Raw genomic sequence first — 9,814 nt, 5'->3', positions numbered from 1 at the left:
CGGGGGCGTGCTGGCAGGAGCGTAGGCTAGGCGAGCATGGGGGCGGGCGAGCTCGGGACGCTCGGGCGAGCACGCTGAGAGGCAAGCAGGGCGCTCGGGCGAGCGCGCGCTGTCGGAGCGTGCTTGGGGCTAGGGCACGCGGGGCACGGCGCTCGGGCAAGCGTGAGACGGGTCGATCGGGCGAGCGTGAGGCGCGGCATGGGGCGAGGGCAGCTGCTAGGGCGGGCAGCGCTCGGGCGAGCGTGTTGGCGGGGCGAGGCGAGGGCAGCTGCTTGGGCGGGGGGCGCTCGGGCGAGCGTGAAGTGGGGCGCAAGGGGCGCGGAGCTCAGGTGAGCGTGGGTGAGAGCGGAAGGGGCGAGGTGCTGAGGCACCGAAGGCGGGGCGTGGGCTAGGTTCGGCGCGCGAGATGGTGGCTCACGCTGGCGGGGCGGGGCGAGACGAGGGCAGTTGCTCGGGCGAGGCGCTGGCTCGGGCGAGAGTGGGGCGGCTCGAGCGAGGCGATGGATAGGGTGTGTACGACGGTGACGGCGAGGTGATGATGAAGCTGTGTTAGGGTTAACGCGCAGGCGATGCGTGGGCTAGGGAGAGCTGGTAAATGAAATTGAAGAGAAAATTATGTTGGAGAGAAGTGAAATTTAAGTAGGGGAGGACCTCTATTTATAGGGGAGCTCAGACCAAATCTTACCATTCAGGAGAAGATTGCGATTTGATTTGATATCTTGCCTTTCGTAGCAGGATTACGATTTGATATCTTTCCCTCTGGAGTAAGATTGCGATTTGATTTGTTTTCAAATTTTTGATGACTTACGAACAGCTGGAAGAAAATGCACTACTCGCAACCGGTAACCCGAGGACAGCACAACTAATCGAACTTCGAACCTGCGATTCAGTCCGACTCGGGAAGAGGAGACTGGTGATACTCCATGGATGGGCCCACTACCTCGGGCCCATCTCCAGCTCAAATGGAAGACATGCCCACCAAGGACCCAGGTATTCTCCTATAAATACAAGGTTTGAGCGTTCAGTTGATTCATTCACTATATTGTTTTCAGCAGCACCCTTAGCTGCTCCCCACATATATCCCCAGTCTCTGACTTGAGCGTCGGAGGGGCTACGCCGCGACACTCTCCCGACCCCCTTCTAACGGTCTTCTTCGTGATTTCAGGCTAAGGGCAAATTCGAAGCCTGCCTCTAGATTAGTGACACTTGCTGGAATCGGACCCTTAATTTTTCGTGAGTATCACTTGGCGCCGTCTGTGGGAATTTTGAGCTGAGACGTAGAGATGGCTGGCGGGAGGGGGAGACTGGTGATACCCCTGATAAGCATCCAGAATGCACAAATATTGATGTCCAGCTGTGGAGTCCACAACTGATCTATCTGAGGCAGAGGATAACAATCTTTAGGACATGCCTTGTTGAGATCTCTGAAGTCCACACACATCCTCCATTTTCCTGAACTCTTCGGAACAAGGACGACATTCGAGAGCCAAGTAGGAAATTATACCTCTCGAATGTGCCCAGCATTGAGCAACTCTCCCACCTCCTTCTTTATAACTTTATCTTTCTCCGGCCCAAAGTGTCTCTTCTTCTGCTTTACAGGACGAGCATTCGGCAAGATGTTCAACCGATGCTCTGCCACGTCCGGGGTCGTTCCGGTGAGTTCTTGAGCTGAGCAAGCGAACACGTTGAGATTGGCCTGTAAACAAGTAATGAGTTCCGCCCTGACCAATGGGTCAAGGTCAGGGGCTATTCCGAGCGTCTTCTTTTTAGGCCCAAATGCTACGACCTCCGGCTCTTCATCGACCACTTCTTGAACCTCTTTCCTCACCACTGTCAACCCACTTCTCCCTCTTCTAATCATATTGACTTCCACCCGCGCCCTCTTTCCCTCTTCCTTCACTATCCCTTCATAACACCTACGTGCGACTTTCTGGTCTCCGCACAAGACTCTGACCCCCTTACCCACAGGAAACTTCAGCTTCTGATGATATGTGGAAGCTACAGCTCTAAAATCCTTTAGGGCCGATCATCCCAGAATTCCATTGTAAGCGGATGGGGTGTCCACCACGGTAAATGTTGTCATCTTCGTTACCCGCCGAGGCTCATGTCCCAAAGATAGAGGAAGGACAATCTGACCCATCGGCGGGATGGCATGTCCTGCAAACCCATATAGAGGAGTAGAGATCGGCTCGAACTCAAATCCCTCCACCTTCATCTGATCCAGAGTGCTCTTGAACAAGATATTCACTGAGCTTCCATTATCAATAAGGATTCGTGCCACATCGTAATTGGCAATGGTGGCCATCACCACCAAGGCATCGTTATTTGGAGCCACAACGCCTCGGAGGTCTTCCAGCCCAAAACTGATGACCGGATCCTGGGGTAAGTGCACCCCTAGATATTTCAAAGTTCTCCAACCTTCTTCTATGCGCCTTCCGAGCTCGCCCGGAATCTCCATCAGTAGCACCCCTCGAGATCATATGAATCATTCCTCTCGTGGGGTGGTTATCCTCATTCCTTCCTCTTCTCTCCGTTCCCTCAACTCTTCCTCCCCCAGGCCACTGCTCCATCCTCTGGTACCGCTGGGCATCCTCTAGATTCACATATATCTCCGCCCGAGCCAATAAATCATCATAGCTCGACGGAGGTTTCTTGACCAACGACTTGAAAAATTCTCCCCCACTCAGTCCTTGGGTAAAATCACTTATCATGATGTCGAGGGTAGCCGCTGGTATTTCCAGCGCTGCGCTGTTGAAACGCTGGACAAATTCTCGCAAAGTTTCAGCCTCTTGCTGTTTCATCACGAACAAGCTTAAATAATTTCTCTGGTGCCTCTTGCTGCTAGCGAATCGGTGCAAGAAGGCAGCTGAGAAGTCCTCAAATGAACGTATGGAGTTGGGCTGCAAAATGTTAAACCACTGCTGGGCTGACCTCAACAACGTTCCCAGAAACACCCTGCACCTGAATCCATCCGAATATTGGTGCAACAGAGCCGCATTGTCAAATCTCACCAAGTGTTCTTCAGGGTCAGTATGTCCGTCATACTCTCCCACGTCTGACTGTCGGAAATTTGGAGGAAGCCCTTCTTCCAAGATGGCTGGTGAGAAAGGATTTCCTCTCTTGGGTATAGGCGCTCTGCTTCCTACCTGCTGCCTCAACATCCGTAGCTCCTTCCACATCTCCCATATCTCACTAATCTCCCCACTTGGGCACCTGAATCCATCCGAATATTGGTGTAACAGAGCCGCATTCTCAAATCTCCCCAAGTGTTCTTCAAGGTCAGTATGTCCGTCATACTCTCCCACGTTTGACTGTCGGAAATTTGGAGGAAGCCCTTCTTCCAAGATGGCTGGTGAGAAAGGACTTCCTCTCTTGTGTACAGGCGCTCTGCTTCCTACCTGCTGCCTCAACATCCGTATCTCCTTCCACATCTCCCGTATCTCACTAATCTCCCCACTTTGGAGGGGCCGTGTCTCTTCATTCCTGCTCTGGTGGGCTTCAACATTTTCCTCTCGCTCCTGACGAGCGGCATGTTCCTCTACAAACATAGACTCTTGGTTCCTCTTCATGGCCTCATCCACTGTCCGAGTGATAAACTGGCCCAACTGTTCCAAGGTCAAGTTCTACACATTCTCATTAGGACGGGGTGGCTCAACCCTTGTTTCATGACAGGGTTGCTCATCTCTTGTTTCCTGACGGGGTTGTTCCTGCCTCGTCTCAAGATGTTGTTGTGCCTGTCTTGTCTCAATACGAGATTGTTCGGGTCCCATCTGAGGACGTGACGATGCTGTGTTGGTTCTTCTGCTCTCTCTCCTACCTGCCATCTCTACTTCTCAGCTCAAAATTCCCACAGACGGCGCCAAGTGATACTCACGGGAAATTTAGGGTTCGATTCCAGCAAGTGTCACTAGTCCAGACGCAGGCTTCGAATTTGTCCTTAGCCTGAAATCACGAAGAAGACCGTTAGAAGGGGGCCGGGAGGATGTTTCGGCGTAGCCCCTCCGACGCTCAAGTCAGAGACTGAGGATATATGGGAAGAGCAACTAAGGGTGCTGCTGAAAACAATATAGTGAATAAATCAACTGAATGCTCAAACCTGGTATTTATAGGAGAATACATGGGCCTTTGGTGGGCATGTCTTCCATTTGGACTGAGGATGAGCCAGGGGTAGTGGGCTCATCCATGGGGTATCAGTTTCTTCAAAGGTTAATCTCATAATATATGAAATTTGACATCACCACTTTATTACGGTTCTATTTTTTAGAACCTTGATGGTGGCACTAACATCATTCTTATGCACAAATAACTTAGTTTTATGTTTTTTCAAAATAAAAATTTAGTGTTATTATAATATTTTTTTAATATTAACCAACTCTTATAATTAAAAAAAATGAATTTTAAAAGATTTTCTGATATATAAACTAAACTGTTATTTATGTAGGTTCATTTTATATTATTTTTGTAATTTACGGTGTTCAAGAGGTCACACGTACGATCATTTTATAATTATATATGATTAATTGGGTGATGATTCATAATTTATAAAACGATGGTGTGCATATAATATATAGTTCGACGATGCATATTCATTTTTTTTATATGCGCTATATATATCTCTCGTACGTAGTTCTCATATNATAATAGTAGAATTTTGGAAAATATTTCGTCTGTCTTTGCTTCGACTTTATCGATTAAAAAAACGAGTTTCACTTAAATTTTTAAGTGATATTTTATTTTGAAATATTTATGTAATAAAGTAAAATCTCTCCCCCATTATCTCGAGCACTAAGTGTAATTAATCCAATTAGGACTCACCCATTTTCTTCCGTGCGGATCGATGTAAACCTTCCCCATCATATATTGTTGGAAATCGGTTTTTTCGTGTTCAAAACGCAGCGAAAATTTTAATTTTTTTTAATTTGACATTCAAATTATGTATTTGGACACTCGTATGGTTTGAAAAATATTTTTTATTCATAGGGGGTTTATGAATATAACTTGAGTGAATAAATCACTGTTACCAACTATTACAGGATTGACGTAGATAGCTCTTGAAGTATTCCCTACAAACGATATTCTTGAATCATTTCTTCAATATTCAATCAAGTCCACGACTGGAATATCTGTTACTCCTCTAAATTGCAATAGAAAATTTAGAAAAATTTAATGTTGATATAAAAAAAACAAAACAAAACAAAACCACAGCTCAAACCCTAAAATATTTTTGGAGTTGGCCGAAAATTTGAAAAAATTTGAGAATGAATTTCGAAAATCTTAATTTGTGGAGGCTCGTTGTTGCCTTTTAAAACATGAGTCCTTAACCTAGTTTCCTTAATTATATGTTCAAGACTCCATGATTAAATAAAACACTAATGGGCTTAGTTATTAAATTTAACTAGTCCAACTAATTTAATTAATTAATATTTCAAAGTCTATTAAGAACTTTAATTAATTAGCATGTTAGACTTATACTCCTACAAGTCCATTAGACATGCTCTCATTATATTTAATTCAATCTTTTATAAACTCAATCTTTGAATTTAATATTTTGAACTCTCAATTTTTCGTAAATTCAACTCATTGAATTTATTCTATCCAAATTTAATTATCATAAATTCAACTCCTTGAATTTAATATCTTATGATTTTATATAATTTCAACTCTTGAATTTATTGTTTCAACGGAAAAAAATATATCCAGTACTTGTGTGACCTTCAATGGTTCAGAGATACAGCTAGCCATGGGTTCACAACTCTTTGTGATTCAGGACATTGTACTTTATTCGAACTTACCCTAATTTACCTCATTCATATACCAACATTTAATCATGAAAATGTCAGAAATCATTTTCTGATTAAACCCATCGAATCATGGTAAGAGCGTCTAGAAGAATCGCCTCATGATTCCTTAGGTATCACTGATAGTGCCTGCAAGAACCAATCGGTTATGATTTAACGTATAATATGGTCCTTTCATCTCATATATCTCGATCGAATCTGCAACCATTGGTTCATCGAGTGTTGCATATTAGATTCGGTAGCTATGTGATACATTCATGAAATATTCATAGTGTCATCGCATTTACAACTAGAGAACTCTTGTCCCTAATGTACATCTTACACTCTGGCCAGAGATTTCATGCATTTCTATTTCGTTAGATCACATAGTGATGGATCGTGTACTCGGTACCTTTGAGGTGCCTTCAGCACAATAAATTAGTGAGCTGCAATAGCTCGTGTTCTAAGAATGTTTAAACCGATGAATTAAATCAAGTTTGGTTTTAAACTAAGCGGAAAATACTTGAAGTAATCTTTCGTTAAGAAAACTGATAGATTTTATATCTTGTGCAACTGAATAATTGAAATACGAGAAACCAGTTAAAGCTTATATCAGTTCAGTTATGGACAGAACTGAACTAATCTAATCAGTTAAGAACAAAAACAAGCAGTTAAACATAAATAACATTAGATATGTTTATGGATGTTCGGAGACTTTAACTGCTCCTACGTCAACTCTTCTACCACCTTGAGTAGGATCCACTAGAAGACTTTGATCTATACAATTGATTTGTACAAACCCACTCAGCTTAGGACTTACCCTACTGCCTAACTGAACTCCTAGACTAGACTGAAAAGGCATTACCTCCCAGCCAACACTTGTTTAACGTATGTGTGTCAAAAACTACATACACAAGTTTATTGTCTTTGTGCAAGACTGTATTTGAGTGGTGGTGTGTGTGTGTTAGAGAACTGAATGATGAACACTACAAGAAGGTGTTCTCACACACTGAGGAAAATAAGTTTCTGAATTAAGCTGATATGACTTTGAAGTGTTCCCTCGACTGGGCTGATTGCTTCCTTGTAAGCTGATAAGCAATATGTGTGTCCTTTTCCTTTGTATCTTCACACACTTCTCTGTTTTTGTTGATAGTCTTGATCTTCTATATATAGAGGCAATGTGGCCGTATATCAAGACTCATCAAATGTGATCGTTGCAGATTGAATGCGTTCCTTGATATTTGTGTCTCGAATTTTCTGACATGCATTCAGGAACCTCTTGATTTTAATCTTTGCTGCAACGTCTATTATTGTACTATTCATAGTACAGATTCTTTACTCAGTACGCACAGCTGGATTCCATAAGATACGTTTGTCGCGTTCTGCAAACTGATTGATTCTAAACTGATGTTCTGAACTGGTCAGTTGAACTGATCTTGAACTGGTTTGGTGAAATCAGTTGGCTCGTCAGCAGAACTTATTTCACTGATTCAGTTGAACTGGTCAGTTGGGCTGTTAATTAGTTGAGCTCTTCATCAGCTGGCTGGGCTTCTGAAGGTCTTTTGCTGAACCACCTATCAACTGATCAATCAGTTAAACTGTTCTTTGATACTTCAGTTGGACTGGTTCAGTTCGAGTAATCAGTTGACTCTTTCAGTTTTCTTCTTGAAAGCTTCAGTTTTGGATTGGTAACTGATCAGTTTGAAGCCTGATCAGCTTCAGCTTCCGACGCACTTAGCTAAATCATTATAAACAAAATAACAAGTTTTTTAACATCAAAATCAAGATTGAGAACATGAAATGTTCCAACACATAGGATATCCACACCCATAGTTGAGCGGTGAATTCCCGACTACAATGCACTAGCTACTACACATGTCGTAATTGCATCCAACCCCGCCACCTTGTGACCCTCGTGTAGTCAGTAAACGAGTTAAAGCACAATCTTAATATGTAAAAACTCAGTGTTGTCTTGGGTCGTAAGGACTAATGATGTATAATCATAACCATAGACTTTTCCTTTTGATGAACGATAACCAATTGGAAAGTCTAAAAGAGAGTTGTTTGGTATAATTATCATATGATTACCCCTCTGTATGATTGGACATCTCTATGCCCTTACCAGAAAACACGGTACATAAAATCACAAATTCTAGTCTCAAGTTGTTTTTAGGCAGCTGAATCGACTTGGAACGAATTTAGAATATATAGTTTTTACAAATGAATTTTAAGATCGAAGTACGATTCATTTGTATTAAAGTATAATCAATGCCTTTATCTAAGTCGATTGCATGGGTATATAGATAAACTAAAACGAAACCATGAAATATAAATTATATTAAAATAAAGACTGATTATTGCAACTGTGTCAATAAATTCCGTAGTCAAACGTTGGTTTACAAGACATCTACTCTAACAATCCCCCACTTGCTCCAGACCCAGCTACCCTTAAACTTTAATCTCATTATTTTGCCATGCTTCTCAAACAATGGTCCTGGCAAAGGCTTTATAAGTGAATCAGCAACATTATTTGCATAGGCGAATCTATCGACTGAAATATCTCATCTTCCCAAAATCTCCCGGATGATGTGGAATTTCTCAGAATATGTTTGGATCCCTGATGAGACCTTGATTCCTTTGCTTGTGCAACGACAACAGCGTTGTCGCAGTATACCGGGACCGGATCAACTCCATTAGGAATAACGCCCAACTCTTGACGAAATTCCTCATCCAAACGGCCCCTTTGACTGCAGCAGATACCTCAATGTATTCAGCTTCAGTGGTAGAATCCGCAATAGTATCTTGCTTGGAACTCTTCCAAGAGACAATCGCACCATTGAGCATGAATACAAAACCAGAGGTCGATATACATTTATGTGATTAATAAAATTTTAATTTCTAAATAAAAAATTAACAAGATAAAAAAGGAGAAAATAGTTTTTTAAAAAGAACTATAATATAAAAAAATTGAATGTACCATCGTTTTTTCTTGTTCGTTCGGAATCACATATTTGTAACAAAAAAATTAAATTTTTATTAATATTTTTTTTTAAAAAAAGAGTTGAAAAAATTATAAAATAAAAAGTAATAAGAAATACATCATTTTACCCCCCACAATATATATTTGTAACTAAAAATAAAATTGTAACTTTAAATTGGATTATTAATCACATATTTTAATATAAAAAAATATAATTTTGAATTTAAAATAATTAAAATATAAAAATACCAATTTTTTAAAAAACAAAATTTTTTAATAGTATATAGCACCCTCTGCCGTGGGTTTTCCCACAGCAGAAGATATTGATCCCAATTCTTTCTATGCATCTTGTTGTCCTAAGACTAACTTGTTGAGTTTTAAACACATATAACGTAGTGCCCAAAAATCAGTACACGTAAGTCTCATTCATAATTATAAAATTTAATTTAATTAATTAATTATTTAAATGGTGCATGCTTAAATTATTTTAAATGTTTATATGCTAATTTTTATGCAATTTATTTTTCAGACGATTATTCGATGCCAAACCGGGAAAGAAGACCAGAGACTATTAAAATATTAAAAATTTAAAGTTATAATTTTTATTTTAAGTCAAAAAATTTAGTATTTTAAAATATTTTAAATTTTAGTATTTTAGGGATAAATTTAATTTATCTAGTGAAATAGAAATGTTAAGTATTTTAATTATCAAAATTCGGAAATAAGAGATTTAAATACGTCAACTCGAAATAAAACATTTTAATAATTATTTTGATGACTTAATTAATTATATTAAATAGTATTTAATTAAGAGTAGAATTTTAAATTTTAGGGCTCTTATTTTAAAATTGATAGGCTAAATTAATAATTTAAATGATAAGGGCGTAATTAGTAATTTTAAATTGAGTTTTAATTAAACCAAACACCTAGTCATTATCTTATTTAATTACTAGACGAGTCTACCATATAATTGATTCCAAACCCATGTAATTAATCACACACACACACTCAAACACAATACAAACTCTCGGCCAAAATTCTAAGGCAAGATTGGAGG

The 9,814-nt window shown here is 40.3% G+C and overlaps 1 protein-coding gene across 1 annotated transcript; it reads right to left on the bottom strand.

Annotated features, from left to right (window-relative positions):
- Positions 1–1,498: 1,498 nt before the first annotated feature.
- LOC140979056 (uncharacterized) lies at positions 1,499–2,305 on the bottom strand. Its single transcript, XM_073444409.1, has 2 exons — positions 2,093–2,305; positions 1,499–2,014 (listed from the first exon to the last, which is right to left on the bottom strand). The coding sequence occupies exons 1-2, from the start codon at positions 2,303–2,305 to the stop codon at positions 1,499–1,501; spliced, it is 729 nt and encodes a 242-aa protein (XP_073300510.1).
- Positions 2,306–9,814: the final 7,509 nt, after the last annotated feature.

Source organism: Primulina huaijiensis, chromosome 6 (genome assembly GCF_012295235.1).
Source record: "Primulina huaijiensis isolate GDHJ02 chromosome 6, ASM1229523v2, whole genome shotgun sequence".
NCBI lineage: Eukaryota > Viridiplantae > Streptophyta > Magnoliopsida > Lamiales > Gesneriaceae > Primulina > Primulina huaijiensis.
The sequence above is the reverse complement of the archived record's forward strand: the minus strand, read 5'-3'. Positions and strand labels throughout refer to the sequence as shown.